The 18,193-nt window shown below is 44.4% G+C and overlaps 1 protein-coding gene across 5 annotated transcripts in view; it reads left to right on the forward strand.

The window, feature by feature from the left end:
* Positions 1 to 18,193, forward strand: part of tanc2a (tetratricopeptide repeat, ankyrin repeat and coiled-coil containing 2a) — a 57,104-nt gene that overhangs the window by 31,324 nt on the left and 7,587 nt on the right. For 2 of the 5 annotated variants that reach the window (XM_080905063.1, XM_080905061.1), the window contains 20 exons: positions 4,067 to 4,203; positions 4,505 to 4,673; positions 4,761 to 5,081; positions 7,128 to 7,253; positions 7,342 to 7,611; positions 8,053 to 8,186; positions 8,453 to 8,684; positions 8,767 to 8,939; positions 12,305 to 12,385; positions 12,458 to 12,658; positions 13,572 to 13,706; positions 14,792 to 14,988; positions 15,084 to 15,192; positions 15,346 to 15,468; positions 15,548 to 15,685; positions 15,805 to 15,903; positions 16,312 to 16,503; positions 16,606 to 16,699; positions 17,651 to 17,784; positions 17,877 to 18,000. In XM_080905063.1, the coding sequence (XP_080761189.1) occupies positions 4,067 to 4,203; positions 4,505 to 4,673; positions 4,761 to 5,081; positions 7,128 to 7,253; positions 7,342 to 7,611; positions 8,053 to 8,186; positions 8,453 to 8,684; positions 8,767 to 8,939; positions 12,305 to 12,385; positions 12,458 to 12,658; positions 13,572 to 13,706; positions 14,792 to 14,988; positions 15,084 to 15,192; positions 15,346 to 15,468; positions 15,548 to 15,685; positions 15,805 to 15,903; positions 16,312 to 16,503; positions 16,606 to 16,699; positions 17,651 to 17,784; positions 17,877 to 18,000 (3,189 nt within the window). Of the gene's footprint in view, positions 1 to 4,066; positions 4,204 to 4,504; positions 4,674 to 4,760; positions 5,082 to 6,188; positions 6,289 to 7,127; positions 7,254 to 7,341; positions 7,612 to 8,052; positions 8,187 to 8,452; positions 8,685 to 8,766; positions 8,940 to 12,304; positions 12,386 to 12,457; positions 12,659 to 13,571; positions 13,707 to 14,791; positions 14,989 to 15,083; positions 15,193 to 15,345; positions 15,469 to 15,547; positions 15,686 to 15,804; positions 15,904 to 16,311; positions 16,504 to 16,605; positions 16,700 to 17,650; positions 17,785 to 17,876; positions 18,001 to 18,193 lie in introns of those variants that run through there. The other 3 variants (XM_080905064.1, XM_080905062.1, XM_080905065.1) reach the window with 2 other exon arrangements.

An 18,193-nucleotide genomic window follows, 5' to 3' on the forward strand; every position in this document is an offset into this window, starting at 1 on the left:
TGAATTCACATGGTAGGATTTGTAAAGAATTTATTCGTAAATCAGGGTGGAAAATAAGTATTTGGTCACCTCAAACAAGGAAAATCTCTGGCTCTCACAGACCTGTAACGTCTTCTGTAAGAAGCTTTTCTGTCCCCCACTCGTTACCTGTATGAATGGCACCTGTTTGAACTCATCATCTGTATAAAAGACACCTGTCCACAGCCTCAAACAGTCAGACTCCAAACTCCGCCATGGCCAAGACCAAAGAGCTTTCGAAGGACACCAGGAAAAGTATTGTAGACCTGCACCAGACTGGGAAGAGTGAATCTACAATAGGCAAGCAGCTTGGTGTGAAAAAATCAACTGTGGGAGCAATCATCAGAAAATGGAAGACATACAAGACCACTGATAATCTCCCTCGATCTGGGGCTCCACGCAAGATCTCATCCCGTGGGGTCAAAATGATCATGAGAACGGTGAGCAAAGATCCCAGAACCACACGGGGGGACCTGGTGAATGACCTGCAGAGAGCTGGGACCAAAGTAACAAAGGTCACCATCAGTAACACACTACAACGGCAGGGAATCAAATCCCGCAGTGCCAGACGTGTTCCGCTGCTGAAGCCAGTGCATGTCCAGGCCCGTCTGAAGTTTGCCAGAGAGCACATGGATGATACAGCAGAGGATTGGGAGAATGTCATGTGGTCAGATGAAACCAAAGTAGACCTTTTTGGTATAAACTCAACTCGTCGTGTTTGGAGGAAGAAGAATACTGAGTTGCATCCCAAGAACACCATACCTACTGTGAAGCATGGGGGTGGAAACATCATGCTATGGGGCTGTTTTTCTGCCAAGGGGACAGGACGACTGATCCGTGTTAAGGACAGAATGAATGGGGCCATGTATCGTGAGATTTTGAGCCAAAACCTCCTTCCATCAGTGAGAACTTTGAAGATGAAACGAGGCTGGGTCTTCCAACATGACAATGATCCAAAACACACCGCCCGGGCAACAAAGGAGTGGCTCCGTAAGAAGCATTTGAAAGTCCTGGAGTGGCCTAGCCAGTCTCCAGACCTCAACCCCATAGAAAATCTGTGGCGGGAGTTGAAAGTCCGTGTTGCTCGGCGACAGCCCCAAAACATCACTGCTCTCGAGAAGATCTGCATGGAGGAATGGGCCAAAATACCAGCTACTGTGTGTGCAAACCTGGTAAAGACCTATAGTAAACGTTTGACCTCTGTTATTGCCAACAAAGGTTATGTTACAAAGTATTGAGTTGTATTTTTGTTATTGACCAAATACTTATTTTCCACCCTGATTTACGAATAAATTCTTTACAAATCCTACCATGTGGATTCATGGATTTTTTTTTCACATTCTGTCTCTCACAGTTGAAGTGTACCTCTGGTGCAAATTACTGACCTCTGTCATCATTTTAGGTGGGGGAACTTGCACAATCGGTGGCTGACTAAATACTTTTTTGCCCCACTGTATCTAAACCATAACTGAAAACAGAAAATAACATCAAAGAAAGGACGTCTTTCTTCATTTAAAAATGCATTATGTGACCAAAATGATCTGACCAATCAGATCTCAAGTATGTGGACTGCATTTGCACCTTTACCTGTATCCAGTCACTTGTGCTTAGATCAGCTAAAATGCACGCTAATCCCAGTTTACAAAGCTCTGAGTTTCTAATTTATCTAAACGTCCTTGCCCCAGGATTATGCTCTTGATGCTGTTCATCATTTTATTCACTGAATGTTACAGGAAGTCAGAGGTGCAGTTAACAAGCAGAATCATAGTGACACTTTCAGACTGCTCCAGAACTTCAGAAATGATTGCATCATTTTACTGACAGAAACATGTTAGAGTTTCTATATCAGGATTCTGTTATAGCAGAAAGTCCTTCTGGTTCAGGAAGAAAGGAAGTAAAGAGAGTACATGAGGGCAAAAGAAAGAAATCTGGGAGGGAAGAGATAAAAGAAATAAGAAAGAAAAGAAAAAACGGAGGAAGGAAAAACAAAAGAAAGATGGGACCAGAGAAAACACAAAGGGTGCAAAGAAAGTCGGAAGAGATAAAGGAACAAAAGAAGGAAGACTAATGAGGGAAAGTAAGGAAAGAAACTGGAGGAGAGATGAAAAACAAATGGTTAGAAGAAGAGAGAAACTATGACAGAAAGAAAAGCTGAATGTAAGAATGGAAAGGAGGAAAGAAAAAAGAAGAAATACACAAAGAAAGAAGAGAAGAAGGGACGGCAAAGGGAGAGGAAGGCTCCTAAGGAAGGGAGGAAAGACAGGAGAAGCAATCAGAAGCTGAACTAGTTAAGAAAGCAGAAATGGAAATGTCTGCGCGCTCTGTATCTGATCTTTCCATTTTATTTTTCTTCTGCTAAAAACGACTCACAACCCTGTCATTGACTGACCACACACACGCATGTATGTGCACACGTACACACACACACGTGCTTTGTGTTGGATGGCTTTTTTTTTTGGTGTGTGTGTGTGTCTGATTCTTCACCAGCAGTCAGCAGTTTAAAGCTGTAATTACAGAGAGAGAGAAACAGAGTCGGAGCTTTCGTGCTGCGGCTTACATTCTTGTCTTGGTGTGTGTGTGTGTGTGTGTGTGTGTGTGTGTGTGTGTGTGTGTGTGTGTGTGTGTGTGTGTGTGTGTGTGTGTGTGTACGTGTGCAGTGCTCTTGGCATATTTAGGTCATGATAGTGAATACATTAATAGCAACATCAATCACTGTTTTGCATGTGCTTTGAGTGAGTTGCAGCGTGTGTGAGATTCTCTGAATTGTTCTATTTTCATAATTTCTTCTGATTGGATGGACTTATAACAGTGTCTGCTCTTGAAGCCAGCACATCAAATTGGGACTTTTTAGCAGGTTGCCAGTGGATGTCTGTAGAAAACTGTGATTGAGGCAGCTTTATGCTGAGCATATGCTGACCCCAGCCCAGCAGCCAGACACTGAACTTCAACAGATAACAATCTGATGAGCAGTCAGGCTACAGCCTGCATTTCTATCTGTTCATGTTTTAAAGTCTCTTTGTGCTGGTTTTCATCTTTGCTTTGTGTTCTTACCTACGTACTTAGAGAAAGATTTGTGTTGGTGTGTGGGGCTGTAGCCTGTGGGTTTATATTGTTAAATGGTAATCATGAGACAGTGTGTTTCAGGTCATTTTATGGAGAAACATGAAATTAATGTAACGTGTGCTGGATTAGAAAAGTGTTCTGTGTAATACAGAACACTTTTTTTTGAGTAATGACTCCAACCCAGATGGCAAGAAAGAGGGGACATACCTCCAACATGCAAAAAAAATGTAATCACCCAGCATGCAATTCATTTGCACAAATGTAATGTGTTTGATAAGCTGCTTGGCGATGGCGGTGACTCTCAAAGTGACGCCATTGAGAATCAATAAGGAATGGACTCGATAAGTGATGGAAGTGGAATCACTACAGTCCCACACACCAACACAAATCCCCATATGGACACAAATACGGACGGTGGACACACATGGAATATGTATGAGCGTATGAGAGACCTGAAAACAATCATCACAGTGATTCTACTATGAACAGGTAGAAACAGAGGCTGACTGCTCATCACTGCTTTGTCTTGTGTTGAAGCTCATCCTCTCCCTGCTCATCACGCTAGGTTTTTCGCTAGCCCTGCGTTAGCATGTTGTCCGTGCTTGCAAAAAGCTCAAATCTTGCCACCAGTATAATCCAGTTGTTTCTGTCCTGCATGCAGATTCAACGTTATCATCACGCTCTCGTCCCTTTGTGCCATAAAAATAAAATGAATGTCCATATCTCATTCCTGACAAGCTGTAGACTTCATCGTTCTCCTTCTGCTGCACACAAGCTGAAATCTTTGTAACACAAGTACTGGCATAATTGCAACTGGAATTACATTTTTCACTAATGGTTTATGTTACTGCATTACTGAAAAAATGTAATGTGATTATAATACATGAAGGTATACGGTCTCCATTGCTTAACATGTCACAGTCAACAGTCAGATGACATCATCAGCATAGTATTTTTTTTTAATTCCCTTTTCTTCACTCGTTAGGTGAAGATGAGGAGTTAGGACCACCCCCCTCAGTAGATGAGGCAGCTGATGCCCTGATGACGAGGCTTGGTTTTCTACTTGGAGAAAAGGTCATCAGTGGAGAGCCAGGCTCCCCTTACCATGCTCAGGATGGGCAGGTAAGTAACACACACGCTTTTGTTCCACCTAAATCATCGAATGCTCTTAGGTTCAGAGATTTAACTGTGAATCTGCCATACGATGTTTTATCGAGGTCGTGGAAAGTCTCGTTCCACTGACAAATCTATTTCATCCATCCACTGTGTTTCTATTTGAATATTTAAAGATGTTTTGCCAAAAAATGCTAACTTATACAGACACATGATGACTATAAGAATGAGAACTGTACGATATAACATTAATACCTATAATGCACAATAATAGAAGAATATTTCTATTTTTCTTTTGCCTTTCCCACAGAGGATGTCTCCTTCTTCCAGTCTGGCTAGTAGCAACACCTCGCCCAGTTCCACACTGCACCCTCCCACTGGTGCTGAAGGCAGTAGTAACAACAAGCACGCTTCCCCGAACCACGCCTCCGTCACCTCCCCCACCTCAACACTGGAGAGCAGAGACAGTGGGATCATAGGTAAGGGGCAGTTGTCTTCAAATGGGCCATTAAACAACCAGCTCTTGTTGCTAATGCCCCCTGTTTCCCCTTCTCTCTAATTTTCAGCCACGCTGACTAGCTATTCTGCTGACTCAGCTGCAGAGAGGGATGACGGCGCTAAGTATGCAGGAGAATGTTACCATGGCAGCAGTCTCAACCTGTGGCAGCAGGGGGGTCGACCAGTGGTGGCGTCCACTTCGTCTACCAGTGTGGTAGCGTCAGGAAGCAGAAATGAGGGTTTTCTGTATAGGGTGGACGACAGCATGGCTGCCTCCACTTACAGCCTAAACAAACTCCATCCAGATCGAGGCACTGGCCTCACCCAGTCATCAGGTTCCACCTATTCCATCCCCCTCTACTTCATGCCTCGCCCTAATTCGGTTGCTGGTAAGATGGCAGATGAATGCGATGTGGCCTTTTTTGCCTTTCAGCACAGTGTGAGGTTCTGTTGCATTTTACCAGATATTTATAGTCAGTGTGGTCTAGAAAAGTCACAACTAACTGGCTGACACCAACCAACCATAAAAGTCCAGCTTAACAAGCTCCACATATAAAAGAATCTATAATTTTGCAGATTGCTTACAGATAATTTCATTTTAGACCAAATCGTAAAAGAAAACCTGGTAAAAAGAGAGCCAGCGGCAGGACAGGGAACTCAGTTTAAACTCAGCACAGCTCACTAAGCCCATAATCTGGCTTCATAGTGCATCACTCTGCTCTGCAAAAGTGAATTCAGAGTGTGTCCCAGTGCATACGCAACGCACTTGTATTCAAATTTGTATACAAATATACAAACAATTGCAGTGAATTGTGGGGGCGACAGTTAGAAAAAGATTCCTATATTATTAATAAGTGACACGGAGGACTTTATGGGCACGTTCATTCATTTTGCATCAAACTGAATAAAACATGAAATTTGTTTTTTAATGTTGCTGTTATTGTAAAAACCTGCCAGGACACTTTGCAGTGTGATTGGATCACATGCACGCAGTAGTGAGGAATTAAAACACAGCTTGTTCTCTAGTTTATAATCTGTCTTTAAAAAAAAACCTCACCTTTATGTAAAAACATAAATATAATAATAAATATATATATATAAATATATAATAATCATACAGGTTAGGGCTACAGTTAGACACAGAGAGTTAAAGACAGTGTTTCAGAAGCACACATAGAAAATCACAGTCCTGGATCCAGGCCATACTTCACCAGAGACATAACTGAGGCACGGGCAGATGTTAATACAGAATCCTTAACACCTTAAAAAGAGCACCTATTAAGACTGTCTGGTTTCTTTCAAGTTTCTGGTTTATTTCATGTGTACACAGGCAGGTGTGTTAACAAGCTCGTCATTGGTAGTTTATAAACTGCTGATAAAAGGCAACAAGCTGAAAAATGGAGATGGTGCCTGGGTAACGTGTTCAGAGCCCATTCTCCTTTTCCTCTTCTCCTTCTCCTGTTTCAATAAAAGCTAAAAGTCATGAGCACTTTGGGGAAGGAAGGAAGTGACACACAGGATACAAGGCACAGCCTGCACTCGTATTCTCTGCAGTGCAACAGGATTGTTACTGGAGTCATTAAGACAAAAGTTCTGGTAGGTTTCTCACAGCTTTGTGTTTGCAGCCAGGGAAAGTTAAAGTTTTTAACTTGTATTAGTCCTTTGTTAGGTTTTATATCAACTTTTTAGGAACTGTCAAGATGCTGAAATCCTAGTAATCCTGCCTGTTTGCTTTGCTAACAACAGATACGGAAATCTGTTCTAAAGCTATAAACACGTTTGTCTTCATACAAGCTAGAAGACACATGAGTACTTTTGCTTGGTTGGTGTTATGTTAAGATTAACTTGTTAAATTGTTCATACAGCGATTTGTAACATATTTGTTACTGAGAGTTTTTAAATATTTCTCACTGTTGTGGAGCGTATTTGTGGAGGTATGTTAATGGTAAATGAACAATAAGAACAGTTTTAAAAGAGATTTAAAGTCTAGGAGCTATATGAGTCCATAGAATGTAAAACAAGAGTCTCGCTGATGAAGGTGACTCTACATATATATAGCTCTAGGCTACATAAAAAGACTTCACAAAGCAGATGGTGACATCATGTTGGCTACATCCATCTTTTATACTGACTAATTTCTCCTAGCTGTGTCCTCCTTTAACAGAAACAAGAATTATAAGAATATTCTCGTCTAACCTTTGGCAAGAACGTGAATGCATCGGTTTACCAAAGTGCCAGACCTGTTTGTACCAAGTAGTAAGGACACATTCACCATAGCTAACTTAAACTTTGGAGTTTCTTCAGTGGAAAAAAATATATCTACAAACGGCTCTAATTTAGTTTTCTATAACCAACTTAGCATCTGTATAAAGCACATTATGTCAGTTATTTTGCAGCAGTCTTATTACAGCATTTTTTTTTTTATTTCTCTTTAGCCACTAGTTCAGCCCACCTTGAAGACCTGGCTTATCTTGATGAGCAGCAGAGACACATCCCTTCAAGGACATCCCTCAGAATGCCTAGACAGAATTCTGGGATTCGTAGTCAACAGGACCACAGAGGTAAATGCACACATGGTGCCAAACATCCTGAGATGCAGTTATAATAAATGGCAGCATTACACGCGCTCCTCTCTTCCCTCTCTTCCAGCAGTTCGTTTCACTCCCTCTCTGAACCTGAAGCCGCTTCACTTTGAGGTTCCTGGTCTCTCATCTGATTGGCTCTTCACCGGCAGGGAGTGGCTCTTCCAAGAAATGGACACCTGCCTCCGCAGTGATGATCCAGCAACCAGCCGGGGCGCGGTTATCATCGGCAACATGGGATTTGGCAAAACGGCCATCATTGCTCGCTTGGTGGCACTTAGTTGTCATGGAAACCGTATGTGGCCAAATGCTTCTAGCAGCCAGACCATAAACAAACGTAAGAGGAAAAGATCCCTCCTGTTTCACAGCTCTGTAAACTGTGTCGTACAAGAGACATTATGTGGATATTAGCAGAACCCTAGAAAAAACGTATGCAAGAGTTAAACTGTCTTCTGGTTGCGTTTGCATATCAGAAAGTTCATTTCTTGTGTAGCCTCTCACCACTGACACTGGAAAAGAGGTTCAGCAAGATAAAGAGCCAAAGCACACAGCCAAGACGAGGCTCTGAGTGTCTTTGACCAGTTTAGACAAAAATGTTTATGTACTTAAATTCACTCAGACTAACAGAGTCATCATATGTAACCCAATAAAATCCACAGGGCCAGTAGCCAGACCCATAGCTGAGCCAGGCATCAGAAAAACAGTGTAAAATCATGCAGTTAATGAAGGCAACAGCTGCTCAGAAAGAATGACACGTTTGTATGTTTGAATTTCCCAGATGTGGAGACTTTTTCCCACGACTCCCTGGGAAGAGGTGGAGGAGGAGATGAAGGGGGGTCAGGAGAAAGCTGTCCAGGCACACCAGAAATGAGGAGGAGACAGGAGGAGGCGCTGAGGAGGCTCGCGGGACAGGTAGTGTCCCTACTTCATTCCTCTTTCTACTTTTTAATCAAAGATGACCTGTTGTGCTTCTCATAATTTTCTGTAGGCTGCTTGTGTACAGCAGTGGAAATGACCATAAAAGACCCACATGAATTAGACTGCTGTAATACCAACCAGTGTAATGAATGATCACTTAGTCTCTCAAGCTAAAAGGCCAGCGTGTGAATCCACCTTAGCAAAGTTTTACTGAAAATCTACAGATGATTCACCGACTTTCTTCTGCCTCTGTTTTGTAGGTAGTCTCATATCATTTCTGTCAGGCCGATAACTGCCACACCTGTCTCGTTCCGGAGTTTGTCCACAACATGGCGGCTACATTAAGCAGCGCGCCTCAGCTGGCCACCTATCGTGAACTACTGCACCGGGCGCCACAGCTCCAGAGCATGCTCAGTCTGCGCTCCTGTATCCAGGATCCGATCTCTGCCCTTCAGAAAGGAATACTAGAACCGCTCAATGCTCTCTACAGAGGTACAGCTTCTACTACATTCTGCTGTGGCACATTAACTGATGTGCAATGATGCAATGTGAGTTTGTTTTGTTTGTTTTCCAGAAAATAAACTGCATGTAGAAGGGGCGGGCCTTATTGTACTGATTGATGGGCTAAACGAGGCAGAGTTCCACCGGCCGGACTACGGCGACACGCTGACCTCCTTTCTATCCCGAACCATCCAGAGATTTCCTTCCTGGCTGAAGGTCATTACCACTGTCAGGACCAGTCAGCAGGTAAACACCAGTCACAAACACACAGAAGTGTAAAATCACAAAGGTGGCCGTGAAATGGGAACAAAAGAGCACACAGGTGCGTTAGAGGGGCAACAATGAGGCAACCCCCAAAACAGGAATGGTTTTACAACTGGAGGACACAGACATTTTTCCCTCCTCATCTTTTCCGACTGTTTTTTCACTACTTCTGCATTTGTTTGCATTTGACTGGGGTCACCTGGTAGCATGAGAATCAGAATCAGAATCAGAAAGGTTTTATTGCCAAATGTTGAGCAGGTTTACAACATTAGGAAATTGCTGCGGTGCTTCAGTGCAAACATACTGTCATAAATTACGCTAAAATAGACATGAAAAATAAATAAATAAATAAAAATAAGAATAAGAATTAAAAGTGCTAAGTGGATAGATATATACATGATATATACATGAGTGCAGGTGGTGATCAGTGACAAACATGGAATGATGCAGTGAACACAGCGTAGGGTCATGTGTTAGTGGTGGGAACAGTCATATGGTTATTGTTCATGTGTCCGACAGCAGAGGGGAAGAAACTGTTCTTATGGCGAGAGGTTCTGGTGCGAATGGACCGGAGCCTCCTGCCTGAGGGGAGCAGGTCAAACAGACTGTGTCCAGGGTGAGAAGGGTCAGCTGAGATCCGAGCTGCACGCCCCAGTGTCCTGGAGGTGTACAGGTCCTGCAGAGATGGGAGTCTGCAGCCAATCACCTTCTCAGCAGAGCGCACAACACGCTGCAGTCTCTGTTTGTCCCTGATAGTGGCTCCAGCGTACCACACGGTGATGGAGGAGGTGAGGATGGACTCGATGATTGCGGTGTAGAACTGCATCATCGTCCGTGTTGGCAGGTTGAATTTCTTCAGCTGCCTCAGGAAGTACATCCTCTGCTGGGCTTTCTTGATGACGGAGGTGATGGTGGGCTCCCACTTCAGGTCCTGGGTGATGGTGGTACCCAGGAAGCGGAATGAGTCCACAGAGGTGATGGGGGTGTCAGTCAGGATGATGGGGGGGAGTGGGGCTGTGTGCTTCCTGAAGTCCACAATAATCTCCACTGTCTTCTGGGCATTCAGCACCAGGTTGTTGTGGCTGCACCAGGACACCAGACGTTCAACCTCCCTCCTGTAGGCAGACTCATCCCCGTCAGAGATGAGTCCGATAACGGTGGTGTCATCTGCAAACTTGATTAGCTTGACAGACTGGTGGGTGGAGGTGCAGCAGTTAGTATACAGGGAGAAGAGCAGAGGAGAAAGAACACAGCCCTGAGGGGAGCCGGTGCTGATGGTCCGGGAGTCCGAGACATTCTTTCCCAGCCTCACATGCTGCTTCCTGTCCGTCAGGAAGTCAGTGATCCACCGGCAGATGGGATCAGGCACATTCATCTGGGAAAGCTTGTCTCGGAGATGGTCTGGAAGGATGGTGTTGAAGGCAGAGCTGAAGTCCACAAACAGGATCCTGGCGTAGGTTCCTGGGGAGTCCAGATGCTGCAGGATGAAGTATAGGGCCATGTTGATGGCATCATCTACAGACCTGTTGGCTCTATATGCAAACTGCAGGGGGTCCAGGAGGGGGGCCGTGAGGGTCTTGAGATAGGAGAGAACCAGGTGCTCAAAAGACTTCATGACCACAGATGTCAGAGCCACGGGTCTGTAGTCATTTAGTCCAGTGATCCTAGGTTTCTTGGGGACAGGGATTATGGTAGAGGACTTGAAGCAGGCAGGCACATGACATGCCTGCAGTGAGGAGTTGAAAATGCCAGAAAACACTGGGGCCAGCTCGTTTGCACAGTGTCTGAGGGTGGCAGGAGACACACCGTCTGGGCCGGGAGCTTTTCGAGCATTCAGACTCTTAAACTGCTTCCTCACACCTGCTTCATGAATATGAAGAGTTGTGGTGGGAGGAGGTGGTGTGAAATCCTCCTTTGTGTGGGGTGAGGAGGGGGGTGTTGTAGGTGAAGTGATTGAAGGTGGTGATGGCTCTATGGAGGGGGGAGAGGTGGGGGAATTAGTGTCCAAAGTGTCTCTATTGTTGGGGTCGTTGGAGGTGTGAAGGCTGCCTGATGGCTCGTCTAAACGGCAGTAAAAGTCGTTGAGGGTGTTGGCCAAGAGCAAGTCATCAGTGGAGTGGGGGGTTTTAGGCTTGTAGTTTGTGATATTCCTAAAACCTTTCCACACAGAGGCCGAGTCATTCTCTGAGATCTGCTGCTGCATCTTCTCAGAGTGCTGGTGTTTGGCAATGTCCACTTCTTTAGTGAACCTGTACTTGGCCTCTCTGTAGCAGTCCCTGTCTCCGCTTCTGAACGCCTTTCTCTTTTCCAGCCACAGCTTTTTGAGTTTAGGAGTAAACCAGGGTTTGTCATTGTTATAACTCACCCTGGTGCGTGATGGCACAATGCTGTCCTCACAGAAGTGGATATAGGAGGTGACAGTGTCCATGAACTCGTCCAAGCTGTTAGAAGCAGCCTTCATTGTGTCCCAGTCTGTAGACTCCAAACACGTGCGAAGCTCCTCCACAGCCTCGTTGCTCCACAGTTTTTTGGTCCTCACGACAGGTTTGGAGAGCTTCAGCCTCTGTCTGTACGCGGGGATTAGGTGGATCATGACGTGGTCAGAAAGTCCGAGTGAAGCGCGGGGCACCGCACGATAGGCCCCCCTGATCGTGCTGTAACAGTGGTCTAATGTCCTCTAATGTCCATTAACAGTGGTCTAATGAGGTGATACCTGGACCCTACAGAGGTCACACGGGTAGTCCGGCTCCTGCCAATGCGTGCCATTCCTGCAAGGCTTGCTGTGTCTTTCAGCACAGTCTCAAGAACATCGAAGAGATTCCAGGAGACTGTAGGAGACCTGGACAGGGTTGAAGAGGATGAGAACATGTGTGAATGATTCTGACCAAACAATCAGAAACAGACTTCATGAGGGTGGTCTCAGGGCCCGATGTCCTCTAGTGGGCCTTTTGGTCACAGCCCAGCACTGTGGAGCCTGATAGACATCTGCCATACAAATCCAGAACTAGCAGCTCCATAGATGAGAGCAGGTTCACCCTGAACACATTAAAGGAGAAAGACTCTATGCTAGTGCAGTGGGTCCTAGGTTCCCGGCATTGTGAAGAGAGCATAAACATACAAACAAGCACATGGGGACTATTTTGAGTTGTGTTGGTTTCTGCCATTGTTACCAGTGTTAACTGAATATCTCTTATCAGTTTGGAACCTTCTGAATATGATTAAAATCATATTATTCTGAAGCAAATACTGTCTGTGCTGCCAAATTACTGTGAGCAGCACACACGGCTAATAAACACAACTTTTTCTGAACTAACAAAATCTGTTTCTTTGTGTTTTTATTCAATCAGGACATCACTCATTCTCTGCCCTTTCACCGCATCTCTTTAGACCGAAAGGATGAGAATAGCGCCATAGACCAGGACCTGCAGGTAAGGTGTAAATAGATTTCTATTTCTCTGTCTGTCTGCACATCTGTACTGCATCGGTCTGTCTTTTCTCAGGGTTACCTGATGCAGCGTATCCACAGCAGCACTGAGATCCAAAGCAATGTGTCACTGAGCAATGGCCGCCTCGATAACACTGCACTGTCCAAACTGATCAGCCACCTGAAGAGCCTGAGCAGAGGCTCATATCTCTATTTAAAACTGATCCTGGACCTGATAGAGGGGGGATACCTCGTTCTGAAGAGCTCCAGCTTCAAGGTGAGATGGAGAAAGAAGGTAAAGGTCAAATAAAGTCCTGAAGAAAGTCGAGACTGCTACAAACTAGACTAAAGAAGTAACTGACAGTTGAAGTATAATCGACACAGATTAAAGCACTTTCATTTAAACACGGATGAAATAAATCAAGCAGTATTCATAGTTTCCACATGACATCACATTGTTACAGGAACTCCACATGGACGGCAAAAATTATTTTATCTACTGTCTGCTTGTCATTTTTACCAGATTTGTTTAGCCAAAATACAGGACAGTTACTAATCTTCCCCATACTGGAAATATTTAGTGTGTGCTACTGTTTAAAAAGCTATAGACACATTCAGTCAGTTACCGTGCCATACCGCTGGAAAAATGTCCGTCACAGTTGGCTCTTGGAGATTATATCAGCATTTGAGTAAATGTATTTAAAGGGACTGACTGTTCTGACTACATTTTATTTTAAAATTAGTTTCAGTCATTGAATTTTATGTCAAACAACTTTGTGAAAGGGACAGTCTCTGAAACTCAGCAACATATTTTCCACTGAAAATCACCAACATCAGTTTCAGTCGACCCTGAACTTAATCTGTATTTGAAATGTGCATGCCAAAAAGTTTACTAGCAGCGATTCTGTGACTTGTTTAAGTTTCAGTGTAAACATAATATAAACAAATGTCAGCTGAAATAACTGAAGCGTACAAGAGCGAGAGCATGTTAGTTTAAATAATTGGACACTGCGGAAAATAGTGGGCGTGGCATTTTCAATGTAAACAAAGAGATACTGATGTGTAACCATAAAGCACAAATGTGTGCACTCTTTGTAGCTCATCTGATATACCGAAAAGGCTTTTAATGGGTGTGTGTGTGTGTGTGTGTGTGTGTGTGTGTGTGTGTGTGTGTGTGTGCGTGCGTGCAGGTGGTTCCTGTGAGTCTAGCAGAGGTTTACCTGCTGCAGCTCAACATGCGCTTTCCCACCCAGTCGTCCTTCCAGAGAGTTCTACCTTTACTCAACGTTACTGTGGCATCGCTGCACCCGCTGACTGACCAGCAGGTAAAGGCTCAGTCGCAGTAGAGTAAAAACAGGACAGCAGCTTCCTTGCAACTAGGAAAAATCAGTAATTGACTGCAGGTAGTACATTTATCATAGTTATTCGTTTTAGCATCACAAAAACATTGCATATAATTGCTGACTTGACGCCAATCAGTTGTAGACTGATTCTGTCTTATTGCTGTTATTCTGCCATCTTGACACAGCAAAGTTGTTTTGAGGATGGCAGCTGACTGAGCTGACAGGCCTGGTCACCGTCTCAAAACAACCATTTCAAAGGCAACAAGTTTGTAGTAATTTAGTAATTTGTGGGCTGTGGTCCCCAGTGTGATTGTAGCATAGCACACCAGCATTTTCACGTTGGTAAACTTTATGTAGTATACTGTGGACTCGGAACATGATGAGTTTACTGGAAGTAACGTTTGTAACACTACTGAATTTTGTGAGCACACATACACGAGATACTTTTTTCTTCAGTGAAGATGACTGTTTAACAAATATACACACCGAATAACTCTAGTGAGCATTAGCAATACTGACAACATATTCTTCCCCCGCTGGCTCAAAATTGATTGTTGGTCCCTCCTTCAGGGAACTGTACAATGTTCCTCTGTCATCTTTATCACCGTTTGTGGTGGGGCGTGGTCTGCGGTGTTGTGCAGGGAGGGCGGACGCACCTGCACGGCATCCTTCATCACACCCGCCTAGTTATAAACACGGGGACTCAGGGGTTGGTGTGTTGTGGTGTGAATATTGAATAAAATGGCTCAAACCTATGATCCCTGGACCCGCCGTGTCTCATTCACACCACACCGTTATAATTAGACCATGATATTACTCACAGAGCCATATTTGATATTGCAAATAGATTTAAGCCCTCAAAGTAATGACTTGAAATGCATCGATTGTGTGTATAATTGTGTCACCTTGTAAGAACCGTCCTTTGAAATCAGTGACCTTATCAGGATATTTTTTTATGAACAAATATCATCAAACTTCCTGATGTGCCTTTCAGACTCAGCTGTGCTTCAGTTAGTGCTAGCATGCTAATAGTTGCTAACAGTGGATACAATACTGTCAATGCACAGCTGTTTGAGGTGGTAAATGCGGGCACCCTGGCCGGAGGTTCGCTGGAGTGGGCGGAGTTCTCACAGCGCCTGGAGCAGCTCTCCTCGTTCCTTTTGCGGCGCAGCGACGGCAGTCGGATGCTAAACCACACCTCCTTCAGGGAGTGGCTCATGTGGAGGGAGGAGGGCCAGGATGACCGGTTCCTCTGCGATCCCAGGTATAGTCAGAGGGCCAGAGGGCATGAGTGACAAATGGAGAGAGAAGAAAACAGGGACAGATGTTTCTCACTGAGCTGTGTGTCTCTGTTTCCAGGAGTGGCCACACTCTCCTGTCCTTCTGGCTCTGCAGACAGGCAGGAAAGCTGACCCGACAGCAGACACTGGAGCTCGGGCATCACATCCTGAAGGCGCACATCTACAAGGCGAGCTCTCACACACAAAGTTAGACACGCATACGCAGATACATGGGGCTGGAAACCACACCAGTAGATTTTTTTTACAGATCACAAACCAATGAGATGCCACTGTTTTATGTCTAACTGTTGGTTTCTGTCGCATTTGTTCTCCTCATCCAGGGCCTGAGTAGGAAGCTAGGGGTTTCCTCCTCAGTTCTGCAAGGGCTGTGGCTGTCATACAGCACCCAGAGCCTGAGCCCTGTTCTTGCGTCACTGCGCAACCTCTACACCCCCAATATCAAGGTAACAATGCATACTCACACACACACGAGTGTATTTCCCACCACAGTTCTGCTGTAACTTTCCTCTTTTCCTTTTGCAGGTGAGCAGATTGCTGATTATGGCTGGGGCTGATGTGGATTACTGTAGCGATGTCCTGAACAACGCCCCCCTGCTGTGTGTCCACGCTCACCTGGGCCACACTGATGCTGTAGCACTGCTGCTTGATCATGGAGCACAGGTAAGGAAAAAGAAAAGGCCGTGGAGCTTTTTAAACATCATGTGAGTTCATAGAGACGCGTCATTGGGTGTTAACAAGAGCAGATTTACTCCAACCACAATTCCACCTTCAATTTTTAGCTGGATGCTTGGTCACATGACGGTTTGACTGCACTGGGATTCGCTGCTGCAGCTGGTCACCTGGATATCGTCACAATGCTGAGTCAGCACAGAGCCAAGGTAGCTACCAGTTCTACTCCACATGTGCAGTTTGGTGTCAGACAGATGTTTGCAGCTAATGTAAAGAATGACAACAGCAGGATTTTCACAGGCTTCTGTGCAGTACATCCCATAATTCAGTAGCTTGTAGATCCACCATTTGCTGAAAAAAGTAATAGTTTTCTGTCCCTCGCGTTGTTCCAAGGTAATTGTGCACAAAAAAATATCACCGTGGTATGCAAGGGGCCAACCTTATACATACAGTGAAATATGTTAAATAAGGAAAATTGAGATTGTTGCAGTTCAGTTGCTCTTTTTCTTTTGATTCTTGGTCTCATAACCTTTTCTGATAGTCAGTGGCATCACTGCAATTTAACCTAGAAAGAATCCCAACCCTGTTTTTGAGTGTCTGTCTCCCCTTGGGTGCAGGTGGGTCACGTGGACGGCTCCGGTCGGTGCGTGCTGGTTCACGCAGCCCAGCGAGGCCACCTCGAGGTGCTGCGCTTTCTCCTAAAGAGGGCGGAGTGGAGTTGTACTACCTGCTGTGGACAGAAGGGGGCAAGCAGGAGCCAAGCAGTGCAGCAGGCTTTGATTGCTGCAGCCAGCATGGGACACACAGAGGTGATACAAACACACACATACACACCTTTAATGTATAACACTGTGTGGTACAGAATATACAATCACATAGTCGGGTGTGTGTGTGTGTGTGTGTGTGTGTAGATGGTGTCATACCTATTGGACCTTCCAGAGGAAGATGAAGAAGGGGAGGAGAGACCTGAGATCAACACATATGACAGTCTATGGGGAGAGACAGGTAATGACCATGTAACTACTATTGTGTAACTACTTTGTCACGGCAGGCTTTGTTTTTCTGTCAACCAGACACCATCAGTGTGATAAATTCACGTGGAACATGGTGGGAAACAATGTTTTCATAAACATGCTTTGGTTTGCTTAAAAGGTCATTTACAATAACGGATGATGTAGCAGGATCATTTTCCCACCACAACCTCATAATTAATGAGAGGCAAACAGGAGACAACATGACTGATCACTATACTTTACATTAGTAGCATCTAGTGGACGAAAATGTTCACTTCAGTAAAAACAGAAAAAATAAGTATTTAGACTCTTCTACATGTTTGGTTCCTCTGGCCAAGATTATTATATTTATATTATATAAGAGCAAAAAACCAACACAATAAAATAAGTCTTTGAAAAATATAATTAAAATGAGACAAAAAATAAATAAATAAAAATAAAAACATACAGTAAATGTGAAAAACAAGCTGATACAATAACAACTATACTGAAGCAATAAAAACTAAATGGAAACGAGCAAATACACAATAGAAAACTACACTGAAAACAAAAGGTTCTCCTAAGAAATACAGAAGTTTTATTTATGTAGTCATCTCGAGGTCCTTTATGTTGTAAGATAAAGACCCTAAAGTAGTACAGTGAAAATCCCAACATCAGACGTCCCCTCGGTGAGAAAGCGCTTGGTGACAGTGGGAAGGAAAAACCTCCAGCAGAGCCAGGATCAGACCTGGGTGATTCTGTCTCATTGCAAACTTTTCTTACCAAAGCTCAGACGTGGATTCATTTAATATCCATCGCGTCATTTCAAAATAAACTCTGGCTTCTATATTTAATGTTTGTTCTCTAACACCTACCACAGCTTTATAATGCCATGTGTTCAGTTACAGAGCTGAAGTTTGTAATCGTCTGGTTTCCCTTGTCTCACTCTGTGTGTTTGCGTCAGCTCTGACAGCAGCAGCAGGATGTGGCTGTCTGTCTGTCTGCAGGCTGTTGTTGGATCAGGGGGCAGCTGTGGAGCAAGGAAACAAGCAGGGTGTCACTCCACTTTTCAGCGCCGTGAGACGGGGTCACTGGCAGGTATGGTGGAACCAGAAAGCAAACAGGCACATGATCACACGATACCTGCAGCAGATAACTGCAGTCTTCCTCCTCCTGCATCCTTCGGTCAGGTGGTGGAGTTGTTTCTGAATCAGGGGGTGGAGGTGAACATGGTGGACCAGCAGGGGCGAACATCTCTGATGACTGCAGCCTCAGAGGGACACATGAGCACTGCCCAGCTGCTGCTGGATCATGGTAATCACACACTGCACTCTGCAGCCAGAAAAACAGCAAGAGTTGCTGCAGCAATGCAATTAAACCAGCAGTAACATTGTTTATGTCCAACTTCAGTTCAGTCAGAAAGTATTTTTTACTTTTTCTTTGATCAGGAGATTCAGATGTTAAAAAACCCTTGAAAACGAGATTGGTCCTAATCAATAATACTTTA

Source organism: Rhamphochromis sp. 'chilingali' (genome assembly GCF_963969265.1).
Source record: "Rhamphochromis sp. 'chilingali' genome assembly, chromosome: 15".
In the NCBI taxonomy this organism is placed as follows: domain Eukaryota; kingdom Metazoa; phylum Chordata; class Actinopteri; order Cichliformes; family Cichlidae; genus Rhamphochromis; species Rhamphochromis sp. 'chilingali'.